General features: G+C 42.4%; 1 protein-coding gene across 1 annotated transcript in view; it reads right to left on the bottom strand.

Annotated features, from left to right (window-relative positions):
- itpr1b (inositol 1,4,5-trisphosphate receptor, type 1b) overlaps positions 1 to 25,785 on the bottom strand; it is a gene marked incomplete at its 5' end in the record, with an annotated part of 169,701 nt that overhangs the window by 74,329 nt on the left and 69,587 nt on the right. Inside the window, 4 exons of the mRNA XM_080728342.1 lie at positions 12,750 to 12,861; positions 15,228 to 15,376; positions 24,282 to 24,466; positions 25,311 to 25,431. Coding sequence (XP_080584468.1) covers positions 12,750 to 12,861; positions 15,228 to 15,376; positions 24,282 to 24,466; positions 25,311 to 25,431 — 567 coding nt within the window. The remainder of the gene's footprint in view (positions 1 to 12,749; positions 12,862 to 15,227; positions 15,377 to 24,281; positions 24,467 to 25,310; positions 25,432 to 25,785) is intronic.

Raw genomic sequence — 25,785 nt, 5'->3', positions numbered from 1 at the left:
TTTGGGAATATAAAATGTATGTAGGGGTTGAAGTGGTTACTGTGTGTTTTGCAATAGTAATAAAAAATCTACAAGATAACTGCAGTGGTGTAAAAGTACAATATTTGCCTCTGAGAGGTAGTGGGGTAGAAGTAAAAAGTATTGGTAATTGGAAATAACACCTCAAAATTGTACTTAAATACAGTCCCTGAGTAAATGTACTTTACACCACTGCATACCGGTATATACATACAAAAAAATAAAACACTAATTACATAAGGGAACGATTGGGCTGCCAGCAGGAAGAAATACAAGCCATGAGAGAGTGAGTTAGAGGAAGAGGGGGAAAAAAAGAAAGAAAGAAAATGGAGCCCTATCCAGGTTACATAATGGAGCCAGTGCGCTACTGACACACTATAAGCCCCGATGTTCCAATCTGCCATGGAAAAACACCTCTCCATGGCTACAGAAACCCATGCTGACAGATGGTCAGGAAACTGGGCTTCGTTCAAAAACCATGGGGTTGGATGGGAGGGTGAATGGAGGAATGGAGGAGGAACGATGGATGAATGGAAGAGGGGAGGGTAAAGACGGACGTCAAATGCGTAGTCGATTTCCAAGTTGCGTGCGCGCGCGTGTGTTTGTTCTGTATGTGTGTTTGCAGGGGTGTCACAAGGGTGGGAAAAGTGGGACTGAGTTACTAGGGCCCAAGGTGGAGGGAGCCTTAATTATGTTTTACTTTAGCCATTGAAAAATAACAGATCTACATGAAAATGTGTGCAAATCTTTGAATATAATGTATGTATTTAATAATTATGTATTTTTTAAGCAAACATTTGTGACTCAAATTTTGCTTCTAGGAGGTCCTTGGAACTAAATATTTTGATTGAATTGTCACGATAAAAAAAAAAGCAGATCTACAAGCTCGCAGCGCGGCACTCGGTGCCACGCTGTGACCTTGTATATCTGCTATTTTTCAATAGTTATAGCACCCAGGGCCCAGAATTTGGTGTGACATCCCTGGTGTGTGTGTGTGTGCGTGCGTGCGTGCGTGCGTGCGTGCGTGCGTGCGTGCGTGCGTGCCTGCGTGCGTGCGTGCGTGGTGTGTGTTTACGTGTCACACATTTTTGGCAAGGCCCAAAATAGAGGAAAGTTCTAGATAAGCGAGTGATGACTAAGATGGGGCCACAAGGGCAATGGAATGAAACTATACACTGTAGGAGGCGGCATGATCTGTGATCAGCAACGGACCATATTGGTGTGCAGAGAGGGCCAATATGGCTGTTGAACACACCTCAGTGGGGACCTCGGGCTCAGGTGGAGGTGCCAGCTGAGTGGAAATAAAAAGTTACTGTTAGTTGAGGTTCTTAGATGGCAGGTTAGTCATGTTGACACTTGACACTGTCTCTAAGGTCTCTAACTCAGGGGTCTTCAACAGGGCGTCCGGGACCCCTAGGGGGTCCTCCTCAGAGTTACTACAGGGGGTCCTCCAAATATTTGTGTGATAGAAACCTTTTTTCTCCTTGTTTATATTAACCACTTGAACCCTAGTGTCCATATTCTGAGAACTTTAGCCAAAAATAGCGATCTACAAGCTCAGCTGTGAGCTTTTAGTACGTCTATTTTTAGTGTAGAGGGGAAAAAGAGCAGACTAAGTACAGAGTGAAAGGTCAAGTTTATTAAGTATTGACGGTTCAAGTGGTTAAATGTCTGAAAACACAAATTGACATGAATCCAAAATACACTGATGATTGTGCTGTCAAACGATGAAACTACAGTATATGGAATCTATGAACAGGTTGTGGGGGTCCCTCCCTGCTTCATCTCTCTCTTGACTAATGGGGTCCTTGGCCTGAAAACGTTGAAGACCCCTGCTCTAACTGATAACATCTGTGGACATAAATTCTTCTAGAGCAGTGTTTCCCAAACACTGTGTCAGGTCCCACAGAACAGAAATATAAAAACTAAATCCATAAATTTAAAAAATATATATTTTTAACAAGGTCATAAATAGGGCTTTAGTGGTTAATTCATAATGTATATTTTTCTAAGTTTGGGTCCCGGGGATTGTCTTTTGGGAACCCCTGTTCTAGACTGCCGTTGAAGCACATAGCTCTTTGAAGGATCTGGCCTGGCCACAGTTGACCCGGTTACCAGTCATGTGCCTGACAGTAATAAAAGCGCATGATCCAAAAAGCCAAGGGCAGTGACAAAGAGGACAACAAATGTGTTATTATCTGATGTTTTGGTTATACTGTCATGCTTAGTGCTTATTAACTTTGGTTTCATATAATGAATGACATTGTTCCCTAGCATAAACAAATTGTGAACATTGAGCATTATTAACTTAAAGCCTATATACAGTTGAGCCCCCAGGGGTCTATAGTCTATACAAGGCCCCCTCCCCTCTGACTACACAAAATAACTTTGCTGAAAATAGCCCGTCCACAAGCTCACAATCAAGCCCCCAGGACCGCAGAGGAGTATTGAAGATACATAGAAGCCTAGAGGCCAAATCTGGTCTTCCACAAGACTTCCACATTTAGGACGCTAATCGTCTGAAATGGATGATGACCAGTCCAACACTGATGCAAAATGTCAGTTAAATCCTCAGTGTTAGTTTAACTCTGGGGCTGTAAAAGTAGACTGTTACTAATACCAATACAGTGCGGTATTATACACAAACTATGGGGAACCTTAAAACCAAACTAATTTTAACATGCTCAGGAAAAAAACATGCACTGAAAATCAAGCTCAAGCTCATTTAAAAGCTCATGCAAACAAGGTCATGCAAGTTGGATTATCGTTATCATCATTATCAAGACAGCCCATAGATTAAAAGAATTTTAAGACACAAAGGTGCATTGCGTTTGCATTAGTGTCTGATGCCCTACAATGGATGGACAGACATTTCCAGCGATTACAACTTATTACTGGGACTTAGAATAGCACAAGACCAAACCCACAACCAGTCATGATAGCTCAGGTTGAGCAACTGTGTGACTGGACAGGAATCTCCCTTTTATCAGGTCTCTGTTTAAGTCAACACATTGATTTCCACAGGAAAAGCACGTAATGCACACAAACAAGACCGGAGTCTTCTTCTAATTCAATTTGAATGTTCAAGGTAACGAAGGAGCTTTGAAGTCTGACTTTAGTGGTAAAGCATGATAATCATCATCTTCCTATTCTGACCTAATTTCCAACCTTAATCTATGGAAACCACCCAATGCTCTTATGTATAAAATGTTCAGCTCACAATCCAGCTGGACCCCTTAAACGCCAACATGGTTACCAATTGCCATTTCTAACACACTGGATAGATGCTATGGACAAGAGCATATGGAAAACAGGAGGTTGTTGGAAGTTGTCTGCCGGACGTTGCCAAAAATGAGGCCGTCTCACAGCATTAACAACCAGCAATAACCAAAAAGCATTTTCCTCCTCTGAATTTCCACTTCTCTTGGCAACAGGTCTCAGGACAAGGCATCAGAGTGCGGTCAACTTTGCTCAAGTCTCCAAGTCTTAAGTCTTGGGGCACAAGCCTGAAATAAAGTCCAAAAGCTACCAAGTCAATTTGGTCTAGTCTCAAGTCTAATGTAATGTATGAGTTGAAACCAGTACCAATTTAAAGGTCTTATGACATCATATTGTATTATTCTTTATTTTGAGGATTTAAAAACCTGAACTTTCAACATTCAGTGGATTTTCTGCAATCTGTAGTTTTTTTAATTACTAGACTCAGAAAAGTGAGTTAATTTGCCTCTGGACGTACACATCATCATCCAGGGGAGGGTGTGGTTGAAGGGGAGGGTGAACGCAACAACCAAAGTGGTGAATGGTAAATGGTAATTAATTGGTGCATTGGACCGATGCAAACACAATGTAAAGTAACAACAAAGGTGATACACCCTCCCCTACAACCACACACTCCCCTGGATGATGATGCATATGTCCAGAGACAAATAACTCACCTTTCTGGGCCTAATTATTCAAAAAACAACAGATTACAGAAAAACCACTGAATGTTGAAAGGTCAGGTTTTTTTGGTGTAATCGAGGTTAGGAAACATGAAAAAAAGCTAATGAAAATTAGCTAATAATAATTAAAAGAAAAATTGTGTCATAAGACCTTTAATATCATAAGTATCCTCTTTGTTATGCAATGCAACAGTGCCATTTTTACAACATATTTTCCAGTTAGGAAGTTAGAAACCATTTCAAGTAATCAAAGTTCAAGTGCAAGTCTCTCTAGATATTCCCTACATACATCAAGTAACGTCTCAAGTAAATCAAATTGTGACTTGAGTTGGACGACTCAAGTCCAGGAGGTCAAGTGTAACTTGACTCCCCACATGCAGGCTGCGTGTGGGGTGTCAGCGGCAGTCACTCCTTCCTTCTGCTTTGGATTATATAACCTGGCTCTCCTAGTGAGAATACCCGTCACCAGCACCCTGGGATCCCCTGTTCATTCTGTTCATCTAAGCACGCACACACACATACGCACGCACACACACGCACACCGAAATGTGTTCGAACAATGATTCCAGAAAATTAAAAATGCATGAGAGGCCCCAGTGCCAGGATGGCACAGCGCCAGGGAGGCAAGCCTAAAAATAAGAATGTCTATAGAGAGAAAGGACTTGTTTATAGTGTTGGCTTGTTTAGTTCAGTCCTGACAGCAAGACAAGAGCATGCACATCAGGGGCAGGGCCTCAAACGTTAACAGGTGCTTGGAGGGGGCAAGTGAACCCGCACACACACGCACGCACGCACGCACACACACACAAACCCCAACTCCAATTCACCCCACCTTTCCCTGGCTCGCTCTCTTGCCAACACTGCCCGGGGCAAGGCGTGGCACTATAACAGCGTCTCCCGGTAAACAGCCCCACTGCACTTTTATTAGCAATTACCACTGAAGGTCACACATCAGTGGAGAGGCTGAAATTCCAGGGCGAGGAAAAAAAAGAAAGAAGGAAAAAAAACAAAAAAAAACAGGAGTGCTGCTTCTTATGTAAGCACCGCTTGAGAACTGGCAGGAGTCCAAGAATCGTGCAGCACTGAGGTGGAGAAAGTGGGACAGGGCTGCACGGGCCCGTGGAACGTCTCCAGCCCCCCCTGTTGGCTGGGAAGAATAACACCAGCCCCTGCATTGCCTCACGTCACCCACAGGAGCAGACGAGGGGATACATGAGGACAAACAGAGACCGACTGAGGCAAACTGGCGGAGACCCAGATGGGTGTGGCAGTGCCTGGGTTGAGTTGTAGCCTGGCACGAACAGAAAACACCGCGGAGGGAAAGGGGGGGGAAAAGCCGAAAGCGTGGCAAAAAAAAAAGAAGGATAAAACGTATTGAGCTGGAACAAGCTATGGGAAATGAAAACGTAAAGGAAGAAAAAGCACAGATGTGATCGGGAAATGAGACACGCGGTAGAATCCGGAAACCTAAAACAGGTGCTCAACAAATAAAAATATAAATGCCTGTTTGAAAAGGAAAGCAATGAAATGAACAGTGATTAAACAAGAGCTACTAGTCTACAGGGTAATAAAAGTGGAAAGCAAACGCCGCAGGGCAAAATGACAGGAGACGACATGAGAAAGGGACTGTGGGAGAGAGCAACAGAACGTTGGGGAGAATGTGTCAGGGCAGGTGAGGTGACGGTAGTGGAGTCTGGATAATGAGGAGATTGTGATCAGCTGGCACGGACACAAACGCAGAGACGTGCTTACACAGGCAGCAAGTAGACACACAGATATATGTGGACTGCCACCCTCTCCCTGCATAGAAATCATCTCGCTTACATAACCCCAACAAGGAACTTATTGTCGGCCTTAAAGCCATATTATCTCGCCGAACTCTGTTACATCACCCGCTATATACGACACAGATATCATCCTTCTCTGACCCGCCAAATAGGGATGGGACTTATTAAATGTATCGTGATATCGTCCTCCGTCATGCACTGGGATCAATTCACCTTTTATTTGCCGAGCTGCATATTAGGTACCTCTTAAACCCTCAATTGGTAAAAGGTACTTTGCCAAAAAAGGTACTTTGCCAAAAAATAGCCGACCTACAAGCTCACAGATCTACAAGCCCTCTTAAATCCTCTATAATTGGTAAAAGGTACTTATAATATACATACTTGATACAGTCTTTTTTTCACTCTCTATCAAATGTCTTTTCCAAAAAATAGCTGATCTACAAGCTCACAACGCGTCACGTTGTGAGCTTGTAGATCTGCTATTTTTGGGCAAATGTTCCGCCCCAGGATAATGGATTTTGATTATCGTGATACTATCGATTTCTTTTGTCACAATAATCGTGATATGACATTTTCATATCGTCCCATACCTACCGCCAACCCTGAGTGGGGACCCTTTTTTTCCCCCTACAGAAGCAACACATGCACACACGGGATAGCACACGAAAGCCTCGCCAGGGATGCTACAGCACGACCAAGCTTAACACAGGAGCTCTAGTGGGGCGGGTGAAGGCTTGCTTACAGTTATCCAGTAGCTATTTTTGGAATAAGAATAAAAAACAGCTCTAAGGGGGAATGCCGTTCCACATTGTTTAACGCACGCACACACACAAACACCCCAGCAGACAGGGGCATCTGGGGTGAGGAGCAGGCAACCGGGGTGAGGGGCAACCACAGGCATGCCAGGGTCCCTCCAACAGCAGTAGAACTGACATATCATCATTGTCGGGTGGAAACCTTGTATGTCCAAAACCGTTGGTTTTGTATTTATCATTTTAAAAATGATTTAAACTAGTGAAAACAGACAATCTACAAGCACACAACGCCTCGCACCGCGAGGCGTTGTGTGCTTGTAGATCTGCTGTTTTCACTACTTTTGTGCGATGGCCTTGTATGATGAGGCAGGGCTTTACTTGGTGAAGAAACGTACACATTTGAAACTTGGAGATACGAGGTTTCTGCCCGACAGTGACGATGTACTGCATGCTGTCTGTCCCTGAGAGACTGGGGAACGTGGCTGGGATGGACAGCAGCTTGGCAGAGGCTCTCTCCTGTAGCGGCAAGGCCAGAAGAGCAGAAGCATCAGGCTAAACGCTGGGGATTATATAACGGCTATCGCAGAAAGCCCTCGTGAACATCAGGGGCTTTGGCCTTGTTGCCTGTGCCTGGCTATTGCTGGCTGGGACAGAGTGTACCACTGGGGGGCCCTCTTGGGCGCAGGCACGTGCATGAAAAAAATAGAATCCGGCAGGGTACAGTATGCTGCTGTGTTTATGGCTGCGTGAGTGAGTGAGTGAGTGAGAGAGAGAGAGAGAGAGAGAGAGAGGCAGACAGAGGGTGCGTCAGCGGAGGTGTGAGCATGTGTGCATTCTTAAACAGTGCTTATGGGAGGGGCAGCTGAAAGCCACAAAGCCATACTCTGACTTCAGCAGTGTTCCTGCGGAAAGGATGCAGCTGGGGACTTCCATCACTAGGATACGGCATGAAGGGAGGGAGGTGAAGACGGAGGAGTAGAGAGAGAGATAGGGAGCTAGGGGGAGAGAGAGGGAGGGGTGTGTGTGGGTGCATGTGACTTCTTGGCAACAGTGGAAATACCCTTTCCAACTGCTTCTCTCTTTCCCTAACTGATACCACTGTTTACCTCACTCTCGCTCGCTCCCTTGATTTGAGCTCTGCTCTGTGTTTACCTCACGTTCACTCACTCGTCCACCAAATGCATTACTTACTTCCAGTTGTGCGTAAAATCACACAAGTAAACAGAGACATCACTAACTTCAGCGGAGAACATAGATAGCTCCAGTAAAGCCTATAGCAGTGTTTCTCAAACTTTCAAATTTCATGGTCTCCCCTTAACTCTGACAGTGTACAAATGGAACAAAATGGACCTGTTAGGGTTCATTTGGTTCCATTTGTACACTGTCAGAGTTACAGACTTCTATGGGTCAATTTATACCCCCCTAAAGGTACCTCCCTGGAATCCACTTTGAGAACCACTGGCCTATAGAAAATGGACACACTGAACTAATCTAAGCTATATTCTAACATATACACGTTACACACATATACTGTGTCATTCTATGCTGTGGATAACACATTGCGCAATGCGTGGAGTCAGACTGATAATGGAACTAATCACGTTATGCAACCTTCCGGGAATAGTAAACACTTTTGATTATGATAGGCATCACCTGACATCTGTCATCAGTCAAAATGCGGTCAGATCACCTTTCACTCACCAACCAGGGGAGGGGGGCATGTGCCATATCTACTTCCTCTGGGCCACGGGCCATTGCCACCCACGCACACTTACAAGGCACACATCAAGTATGTTGGCTGCCAGACACACGTCCACCTCCGATGGTGTACATTTCAGGCTGTATTCGGTTTCTGGTGCTAAATATACAGGATTGCTCTTGCTATATTATATTATATAGTACATTCTGCTCTCGCAGTAATGGCAAAGGGCTCAGTAGAACAGCATTCCCTGTCTGTCTGCCATCCATCAAAAAGGGGGCTGATCCACAACACACACAACCACAGTCACACGCTTAAGGCATGCTCCCCTCGAAAACCAGCTCTCATGCTGACAGAGACAATCCTGCAGTCAACGTATGTCAAACGAGCCTGACCTATCCATGGTCAGATCAGTGCCCTGAATGTACTAGTAGATTAATGAAACATGTATGCATGTCAACACACCCACTTATAGAATATAGCATTATCTAAAAAATAAATAAATCAAAAGACAACAAGATATACTGTCTTAAGATAACTTAAGTGATATGTCACATTCTATAGGGCAGGACAGGCATTTCATGGCTGCTGTTGCCCCTCAGTTTGGCCTTGTGCCCCTTAAAAAATGGCATGACCTGAGGCCACAGTGGCCTTAATGTCCCAGCTGACTTTCTCCTCTCTCTTTCTTGTCAATATGTAGACAGTAGACACAGGTGTCTCTTTCTTGTCATGTAGACACCAGTGTCTTTTGTTGAGATTCTGAAATCCACATAGTCCCCATCTTGAAACCAATACAGTGACTTTGATTGGTGCAGATAAGGTTATCATCCCTAACCCTTATAAATTCAACAAATTCTTTCAATGCACTAAGCTCTTGTTTTATTTGATGGCCTTCCTGCCCTGGCATTTAGCCTTTACGCCCTCAACGAATGGACAACACCAAAGGCCAAGTGGCCTCTCCCCTAAAATGACGAAATTCCAGGCCTGCTATAGGGTCTAAGCCTTAGAATGTAAATGAAAACTTTGAACCCTAGATCTTGACAAATTTTATACTTTTATATTGTATATATACAGGTTAGAAATATAAATCTATGTGCGCGCCATGGAATTTTGATAAAAAGAAAAAAACAGTACAGGTAACAGGAAAAGCACCCCGCCACCTATCTAACAGGACTTTGTAATGACGTTTACTTTGCAATACATTACTATTCAGTCGAAAAGGATTCCTAATCTGCAAGATAGGACATGATTGTTTTTCCAATAACTAATGTCTTTCTTTACTTCATACAGTGTACTGCAACATGACGTGCTGACAGTGCACACATGTCCACATTATAAACCAGCAAGTGGACAGCTGAGAAAGACAAGACAATTTACATTTCAGCCAAGCACAACAATGTAGTCTAGTTAGACATGCTACAATAATAAGCACTGTACATCAAGGAGAGTAATGTTACACAGTAAATTCTGGAGTGTTATTTTAACTCAAAAATGGACCCCTGGATTTTACTGTGAAGGGAAAACTCTTAAAGCCCATTTTCCACTGGCCCAACTCCACACCACACCACCCACTTGTGCCAGGTTTTTCACTACAAGGACCTGGGTAGAGTGGTGTGAAAGTGGTACTAAACAGGGTACTAAAAAGTATCCACTCTAGAGTAGGTCTGAGCTAGGCCAAACAGGGCCAAACACTTCATAATGACTGATCATTCACTGACTTTTCATTTAGACCACCAGGATATAGTTGTAATACATCATAATAGATTATATTGTGTTATAACCACTATTATAATCTATTATAGTGTATTTTAATTATCATAGTAATACATTAATACTTTATAATGTATTATAATCACAGTTATAATCCATTACAGTGCATTATAATTAGGATAGTTGTAATACAAATTTATATTGTATTATAATCACAGTTAAAAGGGTCAATTTGTGGGGCGCCCGCTGGCCTGGTGGTCAAGGCGCATACCACATACTAGGCTATGATGCCTGCTGGCGTCGCCGGTTCGATTCCCGATCCGGACGACCTTTGCCACATGTCATTCCCCATCTCTCTCCCCATTTCCTGTCAGTCTACTGTCCTATCAATAAAGGCATAAAAAGCCCAAAAACAAATCTTAAATTTGTTTCTTACCGATAGGGGTACTTTTTTGTAATGGAAAATGTAGATATTTTGGTGTGGTGTGGTGTAGTGTGGTGTGGTGTGGTGCTAAAACTGCAGTCGAAAAGGGGCTATAAAGGCATACTAGGAAGACATGGGGTCAAGCCACTGAAAGATGGACATCCTGATCTATACTTTGTCGCGCACCGGTGTCACACACACCGATAATAGCAGATCTACAATCTCACAACATGTTGCAATGCGATGTGTTCTGAGCTTGTAGATCTGCTATTGTTGGTGCCTGACACCAGCGTGCAACAAAGTATAAATTAAGCCTAAGTGCAGCTAGGAGGTCTGTTCGCATCACAGGCACATCTAGGCCACTAGTGGCAGACATACAGTACGCAAATCAAATGTATACAGTACACCACGACAGTAATAAGGAAAATGATCAACCTCAGCCACATCCATTTCATCATCAAAGGCAATCAGCTGGAAGAGAAAAGTATAGGGGGAAGAGTTAGTAAAGCTTTGCAAGCGAGTATATAGCTTGGTTGGTCAGTCAGAAATGTTAGTGAAGTTAGTGAATTGCAATCACAGCATCTTAAAGACTTAAAGTACCAAATTCCAAGTACTGTACAGTGCCATCTAAGATTCTTGTAAAGCTTGATCGAACCATAGATTAGGAAGCATTGACTCAAACAGTTCAAATATCATTGTGATTGGATGTTTTCTACCCTGTAGAGTGGAGTCTAACAAATGCCATTGTTGTGATTTTCTTAAACTGCCAATAAAGTATTCTATCTATCTATCAATATAACCACCCATTTGTAAGTGATGTACAATGTGGACTGTGGACTGACACTTCTTACCATGTCCTGCTCTTCACCTGCACTGTTGAGATGTAACGCTACCTTGAACTTGTTAGTAAAGCTCATAAAATGGATCTATAGTATTATTCACATACTTTTAAAATAAAAATAACTCTACCGCCCAAATCTCTACAGCTCATGATCACTGTTGCGGTTATGGGAATGTATTTTTATTGCATTTGTGTATTTTATGTACAAGTTGAGTTTTTATTGTTTGTATACGAGATGCCAGTGTGCCAAAGGCAAATTTCCATTTCATGTTAAATTTAATGAGCAATAAAGTTGTTGGATGGCATAATTTGGTGGCCACATACTGGTGCTATGGATTGAGGCATTAAAACACTGGTTAGAAAACAAAATGACAGAGTTGAGGGATATTCCTCTCTGACATTACGACTGCCCATGACATGGTGTGTAAAATGGTGTATGAATGGTGTTAGTGTTAAGGACGTTGGGCCATGCTCACAGCAAGTTAATAATCTGTGCTGATATTCGCAATTTCCATTAAAGCGACTAGAGAGACTGTATAGCTACGCTCAGGAGGGGCGCAAATGAGGGAATATATTTTTCTAAAAAGGTGACTAGAGTACTAATACCATTGTTAGAAAAACTGGATACAATTAACACAGAATACTGAAACACTGCCCAGGTTGGAGGAACTTATAAGCAACCCCATCAAATAACAGACTAAATAGCTGTCACCAAGAAAGATAATTATAACAACGACTGTATATCAGAGTCCTGTACAGGTCCAATTTTGACAACCCGCATCCACCCCCTCCCGTCATTAATCAGATCCGCGGGCCGACCCGCTACCCGCGATTATATAAAAGTTTAAACCAGACCTGCCCCACCTGTCAAAAAACTGAACAGTTCCCGCCCTGCTACCTGCGTTTACATGCAGTAAAGTAAATAGCCTACAGACGTGCGTGCGTGCTACACTCGACCGTCCTGCACGCCTTCCTCAGTGTTTGCGACGCAATATACTGTATTTACATAAACGCCAGATTGGCTGCCGCTCTTAGTTCTTTTAGATAGCCTTTTAAACCTCCCTTGCTATGATGAGAACAAAGGCTAACGAAATTCATGCAGCAGTGAAGAACATCTGTGTTATTTTGTTTATATGCATGCTGTGGTTGTGTGTTGTACACGTGTGTCGTACACGTGTGTCCTGCTGCATTGCTCACTCTGTGCGCTACTGTGAGGTGAGTGGCAGTAACCATTCATCAATATCCATTTTGGGGCTCCGTCACAGCTTGACGTTATCATTCAGTGTGGGTGCATTGGGTGCAAATCATTATCGTTATCTTACCATTCTTGGTGTGGATGGACCTTAAACAACAAAATAACTATTTCCTGCCATAAGAAATTCACCTTTTGTATTATTTGAACCCTGTTGACCCATCGTTTATAACCCCTCAGCCTGTATTGGACAATACGGTAGTTCAGAACAAAAGCATCTTATGCAACAGTTTTATCTGATTACATCCTTTTTTCCCACATTTTTTTTAGAAACCTGGTCAGATAGTACACATGGATGATGCAGGACATGAACAGGATGTACCTTCTGACCATATCCTCGGTCTTTGGTCATCATTTCCCTGAGGGTCTGCAGTACTTTGATACAGAGACGCTCCTCATTCTCCTCCAGTAACTGCTTGGTGTGTTTGATCAGCCTGTGCAAGGAAGAGAAAGAGGGTTCATTTTCACTTTATCAGTCAGGTGATGCATTTTGCGCACTGATTATGCACTATTTCGGCAGCGACCGGACAATATTTTAGCGCTGTTACTTGCAATGGTCTGGTCTTTTTGCGATTGTTGACCAGGCGTTTGGTGCCCCTGGCAAATGTGAGTAGTGTTAGTCCAAGCTACCCAAATATTTGAAGGAATAAAAAATGTTTATGATCTACTAGATATTATAAATAGTACCACACGCACAACTTGAAATTGTAGGGATATTTAGTTTTCAAACATGTTCAAACACGTGTACTACCTTCCTAGGCCCAGTATTGCCACTTTAGGGTCTTTTGTGTTAATCGCCCTCAGCAAATGCCTTGGGATGATTTTCAACCTACAGTTGAGTACACTTTGTTCTAAAGCCCAACAATAGTTTCCGGCTACACATGCAGTCATGGATCTCTCTGTCTCTGATAGCCAATGCAACTTGCACTCCTCCTTAAAGAGCATTGCAATGTAGCTCATTGTTATCCAGTTCTTCCCTGGAACTGCACAGTCAGTCTCCTGGAATGATAGTGGCAGTTGCAGAGTACAGTAGCTTCACGTGCTACTCCACACCTTAATCCACCATGGAGTACAAGGCTAATCCCCGTGGGTGACACAACACCTGCTCAAAGTAACCAGCTAGGATCTCCTGTAATCCAATATGAGCTCTTATCAGCCACAACACGACTCAACAAAAGGTTTTGTGCGAGAGTGCGCGCTTACCGCTTACTGTACTCTACATGTGTCGAACATGTGATAGCAATGTCCTGGATCACCAATAAGACCTGTGCAGCCACACCCTGCTCATTTACTGCACATCCATCTGTATAGATGGGTTCAACTGACAGCAATAACAAAAGTGAACGACCGTTCCAACACATAAACCTCTGTTACGTTTACTGGACTCCAAACACAAAAGAAACTTCAAATTACTGTAAAGGAGGGGTCTTCAACAGGGGGTCCGGGACCCCTAGGGGGTCCTCGGAGTTACTACAGGGGGTCCTCCAAATCTTTGTGTGATAGAATCTTTTTTTCCCTCCTTTTTTTATTAACCACTTGAACCCTAGCGTCCATATTCTGAGAATTTAAGCCAAAAATAGCAGATCTACAAGCTCACAACGCCTCGCAGTGCGAGGCGTTGTGAGCTTGTAGATCGGCTATTTTTGGCAAATAGCTTTAGTGTAGAGGGGAAAAAGAGCACACTAAGTAGAGTGAAAGGTCAAGTTTATTTAAGTATTGACGGTTCAAGAATCCAAAATACATTGTGCTGTCATTGTGCTGTCAAAAGATGAAACTATATGGAATCTATGAAAAGGTTGTGGGGGTCCCTGCTTCATCTCTCTCTCAACTGAGGGGTCCTTGGCCTGAAAACGTTGAAGACCCCTGCTGTAAAGGAGTACAAAGTGCAACATTTGCCTCTGAGATTTAGTGGATAAGAATATATAGAAGAAATGGGAAATGGGAAATACTCAATACAAATGTACAGTACCTCAACATTGTACAGTTTACTTACAGTACTTGAGTAAATAAACGTAGATTCTTTCCACCACTGTTGTTTTAGATTATGCTAGTACAAGATAAGTACTGTACAAGATAATTATTACCAACCGACGGCTGACTGGATTACGTTCTGGGCCTGTTTCCAAGCAACATCTGTGCACACAGTCTATATAGTAGGTAACAACACCAGTGACACGTCTGATACTTATTATATTATAACTACAATATGCTGAGTCAACTATCAACTATAGGGTTTGAACAATTTTGTTTAGATCCACAATAAATCAAAAAGAATCCCAGTAACCATGACATTCAAACTAGCCTATTTAGCAAAGCCAAGGAGGAAGATGTGTCTTCAACACAGGTTGTGGGTGGCTCTAGCTAGGGCTGTCACGATATGACATTTTACATGACGATTAATTGTCACTCAAATAATTGGCGATTAACGATTTAATTGTGTATTTGACGTTGATAATTACATTTCTGTTTGGCTTTTAGGATTTGAAGTTGTACATGGTATATATGACACATAACCTAAATATACAAAGAAATTACTGACATATTTGACAACTTACTACTTAAAAAATAACTTTGACAGTGGAAATAGCCGATCTACAAGCTCACAACGCGTCGCGATGTGACGCGTTGTGAGCTTGTAGATCTGCTATTTCCACAATTTTTGCCATTTTTTTTAAAATATATGAACATTTTTCAACATGGAAACGATTATGACGATTATGAAAAATAATCACGATTATGTAAAAAAAAATCACGATTAGACGATTATGTATTAATTGTGACAGCCCTAGCTCTAGCTTACTTTGAAATGAATCCTCCACTCTCGCACTTCCTGCGAGCCTCTGTGTTCTCAGGGAAGAGCAGCTCTGGACGATGGAGGACATCAACCAACACAGAGTGTTCAGCTTGGACCAGAGGCCTCAGCCGGTCCTCCAGGGCTGACACTATGTCCTGTTGAGAACAGAGAGACAGAAATGACACTATGTCCTGTTGAGAACAGAGAGACAGAAATGACACTATGTCCTGTTGAGAACAGAGAGACAGAAATGACACTATGTCCTGTTGAGAACAGAGAGACAGAAATGACACTATGTCCTGTTGAGAACAGAGAGACAGAAATGACACTATGTCCTGTTGAGAACAGAGAGACAGAAATGACACTATGTCCTGTTAAGAACAGAGAGACAGAAATGACACTATGTCCTGTTGAGAACAGAGAGACAGAAATGACACTATGTCCTGTTAAGAACAGAGAGACAGAAATGACACTATGTCCTGTTGAGAACAGAGAGACAGAAATGACACTATGTCCTGTTAAGAACAGAGAGACAGAAATGACACTATGTCCTGTTGAGAACAGAGACAGAAATGACACTATGTCCTGTTAAGAACAGAGAGACAGAAATGACACTATGTCCTGTTGAGAACAGAGAGACAGAAATGACACTATGTCCTGTTGAGAACAGAGAGACAGAAATGACACTATGTCCTGTTGAGAACAGAGAGACAGAAATGACACTATGTCCTGTTGAGAACAGAGAGACAGAAATGACACTATGTCCTGTTGAGAACAGAGAGACAGAAATGACACTATGTCCTGTTAAGAACAGAGAGACAGAAATGACACTATGTCCTGTTAAGAACAGAGAGACAGAAATGACACTATGTCCTGTTGAGAACAGAGAGACAGAAATGACACTATGTCCTGTTAAGAACAGAGAGACAGAAATGACACTATGTCCTGTTAAGAACAGAGAGACAGAAATGACACTATGTCCTGTTGAGAACAGAGAGACAGAAATGACACTATGTCCTGTTGAGAACAGAGAGACAGAAATGACACTATGTCCTGTTAAGAACAGAGAGACAGAAATGACACTATGTCCTGTTAAGAACAGAGAGACAGAAATGACACTATGTCCTGTTAAGAACAGAGAGACAGAAATGACACTATGTCCTGTTGAGAACAGAGAGACAGAAATGACACTATGTCCTGTTAAGAACAGAGAGACAGAAATGACACTATGTCCTGTTGAGAACAGAGAGACAGAAATGACACTATGTCCTGTTGAGAACAGAGAGACAGAAATGACACTATGTCCTGTTGAGAACAGAGAGACAGAAATGACACTATGTCCTGTTGAGAACAGAGAGACAGAAATGACACTATGTCCTGTTGAGAACAGAGAGACAGAAATGACACTATGTCCTGTTAAGAACAGAGAGACAGAAATGACACTATGTCCTGTTAAGAACAGAGAGACAGAAATGACACTATGTCCTGTTGAGAACAGAGAGACAGAAATGACACTATGTCCTGTTGAGAACAGAGAGACAGAAATGACACTATGTCCTGTTAAGAACAGAGAGACAGAAATGACACTATGTCCTGTTAAGAACAGAGAGACAGAAATGACACTATGTCCTGTTGAGAACAGAGAGACAGAAATGACACTATGTCCTGTTGAGAACAGAGAGACAGACATGACACTATGTCCTGTTGAGAACAGAGAGACAGAAATGACACTATGTCCTGTTGAGAACAGAGAGACAGAAATGACACTATGTCCTGTTGAGAACAGAGAGACAGAAATGACACTATGTCCTGTTAAGAACAGAGACAGAAATGACACTATGTCCTGTTAAGAACAGAGAGACAGAAATGACACTATGTCCTGTTAAGAACAGAGAGACAGAAATGACACTATGTCCTGTTGAGAACAGAGAGACAGAAATGACACTATGTCCTGTTAAGAACAGAGAGACAGAAATGACACTATGTCCTGTTGAGAACAGAGAGACAGAAATGACACTATGTCCTGTTAAGAACAGAGAGACAGAAATGACACTATGTCCTGTTAAGAACAGAGAGACAGAAATGACACTATGTCCTGTTGAGAACAGAGAGACAGAAATGACACTATGTCCTGTTAAGAACACAGAGACAGAAATGACACTATGTCCTGTTGAGAACAGAGAGACAGAAATGACACTATGTCCTGTTGAGAACAGAGAGACAGAAATGACACTATGTCCTGTTAAGAACAGAGAGACAGAAATGACACTATGTCCTGTTAAGAACAGAGAGACAGAAATGACACTATGTCCTGTTAACTCATATGCTGCCATTTAACAATACCTTCGTACTCTTTAACTGCCATTCGTCTCCATAGACTTCCATGTAATTCATAGTGCACGGATCATGCACACCCATGCCTAGATAATGCACCACGTGTGTCCACATTGCTCACAGCTTTCAAACAAAAAAATCCAAATGGAAATCCGTTCAGGCATTCATGAGATAGCAGCCATTATGTTTTACACTGTTGTGAGCTTGGAGGTCTGCTACCTGAGTTGTATGGGGGTTGTATGGGGGTTAAACAAGCAATTTCGCGATCGCTATCATGCCTACTAACGTTTTTGGGGTCCAAAAAAAAATTTTTGAAAAAAAAAAAAAAAAAAAAAAATTATTTACGGGATTCACGGGCGTGGCAGGGTGGTACAACGGGATTTTTAAGGGATTCACGTTTTTGGCAGTTAATGAGTTAAGAACAGAGAGACAGAAATGACACTATGTCCTGTTGAGAACAGAGAGACAGAAATGACACTATGTCCTGTTGAGAACAGAGAGACAGACATGACACTATGTCCTGTTGAGAACAGAGAGACAGAAATGACACTATGTCCTGTTGAGAACAGAGAGACAGAAATGACACTATGTCCTGTTAAGAACAGAGAGACAGAAATGACACTATGTCCTGTTAAGAACAGAGACATGACACTATGTCCTGTTGAGAACAGAGAGACAGAAATGACACTATGTCCTGTTAAGAACAGAGAGACAGAAATGACACTATGTCCTGTTAAGAACAGAGAGACAGAAATGACACTATGTCCTGTTAAGAACAGAGAGACAGACATGACACTATGTCCTGTTAAGAACAGAGAGACAGAAATGACACTATGTCCTGTTAAGAACAGAGAGACAGAAATGACACTATGTCCTGTTAAGAACAGAGAGACAGAAATGACACTATGTCCTGTTGAGAACAGAGAGACAGAAATGACACTATGTCCTGTTGAGAACAGAGAGACAGACATGACACTATGTCCTGTTAAGAACAGAGAGACAGAAATGACACTATGTCCTGTTAAGAACAGAGAGACAGAAATGACACTATGTCCTGTTAAGAACAGAGAGACAGAAATGACACTATGTCCTGTTAAGAACAGAGAGACAGACATGACACTATGTCCTGTTGAGAACAGAGACAGAAATGACACTATGTCCTGTTGAGAACAGAGACAGAAATGACACTATGTCCTGTTGAGAACAGAGAGACAGAAATGACACTATGTCCTGTTGAGAACAGAGACAGAAATGACACTATGTCCTGTTGAGAACAGAGAGACAGAAATGACACTATGTCCTGTTGAGAACAGAGAGACAGAAATGACACTATGTCCTGTTGAGAACAGAGAGACAGAAATGACACTATGTCCTGTTGAGAACAGAGACAGACATGACACTATGTCCTGTTGAGAACAGAGACAGAAATGACACTATGTCCTGTTAAGAACAGAGAGACAGAAATGACACTATGTCCTGTTGAGAACAGAGACAGAAATGACACTATGTCCTGTTAAGAACAGAGAGACAGAAATGACACTATGTCCTGTTAAGAACAGAGAGACAGAAATGACACTATGTCCTGTTAAGAACAGAGAGACAGAAATGACACTATGTCCTGTTGAGAACAGAGAGACAGAAATGACACTATGTCCTGTTGAGAACAGAGAGACAGAAATGACACTATGTCCTGTTGAGAACAGAGAGACAGAAATGACACTATGTCCTGTTAAGAACAGAGAGACAGAAATGACACTATGTCCTGTTGAGAACAGAGAGACAGAAATGACACTATGTCCTGTTAAGAACAGAGAGACAGAAATTACACTATGTCCTGTTGAGAACAGAGACAGAAATGACACTATGTCCTGTTGAGAACAGAGACAGAAATGACACTATGTCCTGTTGAGAACAGAGACAGAAATGACACTATGTCCTGTTAAGAACAGAGAGACAGAAATGACACTATGTCCTGTTAAGAACAGAGAGACAGAAATGACACTATGTCCTGTTGAGAACAGAGAGACAGAAATGACACTATGTCCTGTTGAGAACAGAGAGACAGAAATGACACTATGTCCTGTTGAGAACAGAGAGACAGAAATGACACTATGTCCTGTTAAGAACAGAGAGACAGAAATGACACTATGTCCTGTTAAGAACAGAGAGACAGAAATGACACTATGTCCTGTTAAGAACAGAGAGACAGACATGACACTATGTCCTGTTGAGAACAGAGAGACAGACATGACACTATGTCCTGTTGAGAACAGAGAGACAGAAATGACACTATGTCCTGTTGAGAACAGAGAGACAGAAATGACACTATGTCCTGTTAAGAACAGAGAGACAGAAATGACACTATGTCCTGTTAAGAACAGAGAGACAGAAATGACACTATGTCCTGTTAACACGTTGCAAGCCGCGGCAGAACCCTCTGAACAGAGGTAGCGCCGAAGAAATAAGCCATTTATTTACAAACATGTTTTAAAAAAACAAAGCCCACATGATAACAACACGTACTGGAGTGCTCGACACAGCGTACATATTCATCCTGCAGAGGTCGGCGATCTTACTTTGGCGAGGCGGAGGGGAGATCAATTCCATTCGTTTACGTGCGGCGAAGCAGGGAAAGGAGCGATAGAGAAGCGGCGCCCGAACGTGATTGAAACCGCGATCCACGAACAGAGACAAAGACCAGCCATCTTGTTTGAGCTTCTTGCTGAGTTTCAACACTGGGGAGAGGATGAGGCTCCTCCTGGCCAGCCATCCATCCAGAATGTGAGTCAACGGCGTGGCCTGCTGGATATTAGGAGTATCACACCCAGCACCAGAAAATGACTGTCAGAGCATATTAACCCTTTCAGATCGCTCCAAAAAGACACAGAGAAGAATTTCCGATGTTTTTTTTTTTTTAATTATAATTTATATCAAAAGTCCGGGAATAGACGGCGTGGCTGATGGGACCCAGTAGGAAGTCCGAGGGAGTACGGCCAGGCTTAGAAGGTGTTAAGAACAGAGAGACAGAAATGACACTATGTCCTGTTAAGAACAGAGAGACAGAAAAGACACTATGTCCTGTTGAGAACAGAGAGACAGAAATGACACTATGTCCTGTTAAGAACAGAGAGACAGAAATGACACTATGTCCTGTTGAGAACAGAGAGACAGAAATGACAGTTCAAATTGGACCAGAGGCCTCAGCCGGTCCTCCAGGGCTGACACTATGTCCTGTTGAGAACAGAGAGACAGCTTAAATTTTAGGCTATTAGTGAAGTAAAGTACTGTATATATCGTCGTTGTCGGGTGAAAACCTTGTATGTCCAAAACCGTTCGTTTTCCATTTATCTTTTTAGAAATGATTTAAAACTAGTGAAAACAGCCGATCTACAAGCACACAACGCCTCCCACCGCGAGGCGTTGTGTGCTGGTAGATCAGCTGTTTTCACTACTTTTGTGCGACGGCCTTGTACGATGAAGCAGGGCTTTACTTTGCGAAAGAACATACACATTTGAAACTTGGGGATACACGGTTTCCACCCGACAACGACGATATGTATATAGATTTTAAGAATGAGAGCTTTGTTCAGCTTCTCCGACCTGCTGAGAATGCAGAAAGCTCGTCCTTAAAGGGATAGTTCACCCCCATCTATCGATTACTCACCCCATGGAGACTTGGGGTGCGTTCGAAAATTCGCACTCGGCGCACTGGTGTGCCCTCTTGTCGTTCGTTTATTCGGTGCACTTGGTGCGTTGTCATTTGAAAATCCAGCGTGCTGCGCCCCCGGTGTGCTGAGTGCACCGGAACCTACTCAGAAGTTGGGGTTTGACGGTGTGGTGCGTCAGTGCGGTGTTTTGATTGGTTGGTTTTCGAGCGCTTCTCAGCAGTGAACAATGGCGTAGGAAATTATAACAAAATGCACCATTTGCGGCTTGATTGGTCCTTTATTGTTACGCACGCATTAATGTGTAAATTGACAGCAGGTAGGCCAATGTTATGAATTAAATTACCTTTTAATAGCAACGTTACCGTAGCAACTGCTGCCTCTCCTTCAGGATTCAGTCTGAAGAAGTGCACCGCTGCTCCTTAACTGGTCATTCGTAAATAAGCCACACTGAGTGCACTCTACAACCTCACGGCCCACTGCACTGACTACACTGAGCACGCACCTGGTGCGCATTTCCTGAACGCACCCTTGAAATTCATGGATGCTTATTTGTTTTTGTCACATTCCCAAGCCAATAATTTGAGGAGACTCTTTGTGTCTCCATATGGAACAAAGCAGGCTCTTTGTGTCTCCATAGGGAACAAAGCAGGCCCTTTTTGTCTCCATAAGGAACCAATGCTGTTCTACAAACCAAAAGATATCCATGAATTCAAGTCTCCATGGCGTGAGTAATCAATAGAAAAAAAATAAAATAAATGGGGGCGAACTATCCCCTTAACACTTGGGGAGCCAAACTCGTTCAGGGACGAGTTAAGGCCACTAGGTGTCCCCCTGCCACAGGAAGTTATCTCGTCGACAGACGAGGCAACAAACAGTTAACTTTTTGAGACTGCAGCTGCCCTTTGCATGACCTGAGTCCATTACGTCACCCAGTCAGTGCAGGCAGCCCCTCTGTGGAAGACATCACGGAAGGACTTACATTGCTTTAGATTCTACTTTGAAACATAAGAACGGCTTTATCCAGGAATGAGATGAAAACAGCCCCATGGAAGCAGAGAGCTGATTGTTTTCACGGCGACACTTTACCGCGATTTTACCGCGATTTTTGGATTTTAGTTTCGCGAGCGTTTGTAAACAAATGGATTATCCTCCTCAATCTTCTCTGGACATGCACGTGCACACGCACGAAGTTTGCGAGGCACGTCAAAACAAAGCGTAAGTCAATGGTGGCAGCAGCAACAGCTATAAATGTTATAAACCTTAGCAGCCCATGTGTTAAAATCGACTTATCGAAAATAATATGGAAATGCTCAGAATATTCATGGGTTGCATTTGTAGTCCTACATCGGCCATGTTGAGGACTAACACAGGTGTTCTAATTGGTGTAGAACATTAGTTCTATGCCAATCAGACAAATTGAAACACCTGTGTTGGTCCTCAAAATGGCCGTTTAGGACTACAAATGCAACCCATGGATACAGCTTAATCGGAAATATAATAAATATCATGTCAAATTATATAAACTAATCTAGGTTAATTATTACATTTTCTTTGTTCAGTATTTTATGCTTGTAAATGCCTTTTATGTCTGTGAAAGCCTTTTCATGCCTCATGAGTCATGTGCCTTGTTTACTGTACTGTAGGTCTGAGACAGACTGAGAATTCCAGTGAAAAGAAAACTGAGTCATCTTTATCAACTAGTCAGGTTGCACAAGTTAGTTCTCAGGAACAGACCAGCGTCCATTTCCATTGTATTTCGTTTTCGCATTTTATTTACTGACACTATGATCTCCAGCATGCTGCAATTGTCATGACTAAGACCATGTGTTGTATTGAAGACGTGCAGACATTCAGGCTTGTGTTTATTATGTAAGACCCAAGCAGTTACTCATGCATCCTTCAGAGACAATTAGCAAAAGAGGTCATGCCCTCATATTTTATATTGTTTATGTTTACCACAGTGGTTCTCAACCATTTTGGGCCGTGACCCCTCAAAATGATCATATTTGAACTGGGGACCCCCCACCCTGAAAAGCACTTGAATATTCAGTAAGAAAAGATAAATATTGTGAAAATAGCAGATCTGTAAGCTTACAATGCCTTGCGAGGCGTTTTCTGGATACATTTATTGTAATCAAATTATTGTCTTAGGAATGCGACAAAAAAAAACTCAAGTCTCCATGGCGTGAGTAATCAATAGAAAAATTCATTTTGGGGGTGAACTACTTCTTTAATGCATGTTTTGTAATAATAATAAAAACGTCCAAAGTAACTAATAGCTAAGGTTTTCAATAAGTAAAAGTACAATATTTGGATCCAGGATATAGTGGAGTAGACGTAAAAGTATTGGAAATTGGAAATACTCGGGTAAAGTACAAATACCTCAAAATTGTACTACTGTAAAAAGTACAGTACTTAAGTAAATGTACATAGTTAATTTACACCACTGATCACAATGCAACTCATCAGAATAATTTGCCACTTATTTGGGGGCCCACCTGCAATGCCCTCGCGGCCCACTGGCAGTCTCTGGCCCACAGGTTGAGAACCACTGGTTTACCCAACTAATAGTATTGGTGCTACAATAATGATCACCACACCAGTTTCTACCAGTAGTGTGTACTAGGGATGGGACGATACGCGATATTATCGTTTATCGGCATAAAAAACACTCACGATAATCGTATCGTGGAGATTTAATTTATCGTGATATTGTCCTCCGTCATGCATTGGGATCAATTCACCTTTTATTTGCCGAGCTGCATTTCTGGTACCACTTAAATCCTCTATAATTAGTAAAAGGTACTTATAAATATAGGTACTTGATACAGTTTTTTTTCACTCTATCAAATGTCTTTGCCAAAAAATAGCCGATCTACAAGCTCCCAACGCGTCGTGAGCTTGTAGATCTGCTATTTTTTGGTAAATGTTCCGCCCCAAGATAGTGGATTTTCATTATCGCGATAATATCGTAAATCGCAATTTCTTTTGTCACAATAATCGTGATAAGACATTTTCATATCATCCCATCCCTAGTGTGTACACATCCCATGCTGACCTGCAGCCTCTCTATGATGTTGCGGTAATCCTTGGAGGTGGTCACGCCAGAGTCTCGTCTGGACGTGTTCTTGGCGGACATTCTCCAGCTCAGAATGCTCTTCTGGACGACGTTATTGGACTTGACAAACAGGTTGTTCACCTGGCTGTCCAGGTCCACTGGAATGGCAATGGCTCTGCTCTTAGCTGGGGTGAACGGAGGAAAGAGAAACATTTCTTTTTAGGTCATGGCCCTTGAACCCGCACCATCACAGCAACGTAACTTCATGTGAAACGTTAGAATTGTTATGTTTAGGCATCACGTTGCAGATGGTTGAGTTCACAGTAGGTACTTTATTAGGCTAAAATGGTTATGCCCAGGTTAGAGGTAGTTAAAGGAGTATTTCACCCCCAAAATGACTTTTTTTCTATTGATTACTCATGCCATGGACACTTGAGTTCAATAATATTTTTTGGGTTAGGGTTTTCCCCATCCACTGCAATTCATTTGGGTCCCCAACCAGGGCCATGCATCCGGGTCCCCTTCCGGAATCAATGGGGTAAATTTACTATAGAAAGAAAATATTATTAAACTCAAGTCTCTATGGCATGAGTAATCAATAGGAAAAAAAGTCATTTTGGGGATGAACTCTCCTTTAAGTGTAGGTGCAGGTAATGATCTGTGAGGGTGGTTTGCGATGAGATTGTGCGACCTCAAACTCACATTTTCAGAGCCCGCGGAAATTGAGTTCAGGAGCCATGACCTTCTTCTTATACCATAGCATGTGTGATAATGACTTATTTGTTAATATTAAAAAACCTTCCTGCCGGGGCGCCTGGTGGCCTAGTGGACCAGGCGCATACCATATAGGCATTGCCATTTCGGCATCAATGCCTGTCGGCGTCGCCGGTTCGATTCCCGATCCGAGCGACCTTTGCCGCATGTCACTCCCTGTCTCTCCCCCATTTCCTGTCAGTCTACTGTCCTATCCAATAAAGGCAAAAAGCCCAAAAACAAATCTTTAAAAAAAAAATGAATACCATGTCTTACCCACGTCTGACAGTACTTTAATGCAGGCCTCCACCGAGGCCTTCTGAGCAGGGTTGAGCCAGTTGCAGTGGTAGACCCTGAACACCCCCTGCAGCAGCTGGACAAACACTGGCTGGCGGGTCTACGAGATGAAGAACAAGACAGAGATGAGGAGAGAGGCAATGGAAACTCATTAAAGGACAAATTTGTTTGGGTTCATATTTTAGATTGTAATTAGAGAAAAGAAAATATATAAGTGTTAAAATGTTTTAATGTACTGCTTTCTGTTGTTTTAACGATTTTAGTATTTTGATTTCAGTGGGTGGGGGCATGCGTACAAGTGGCTAAATATGTAATTTTAAACACAATAAGCCAGCAATTTCTTTGTTACTATTTACACCAGTCCCCATAAGTCACATCTGCCAATGAAAGATTGCGGTGCATCTTGGGAATGGGCTTATTGTGTCTAAAAATACATGCGAATCAAAATCATTAA

Source organism: Nannobrachium achirus, assembly GCF_963921795.1.
Source record: "Nannobrachium achirus genome assembly, chromosome: 6".
Lineage (NCBI taxonomy): Eukaryota > Metazoa > Chordata > Actinopteri > Myctophiformes > Myctophidae > Nannobrachium > Nannobrachium achirus.
This window is presented reverse-complemented; position numbering and strand designations above follow the sequence as displayed.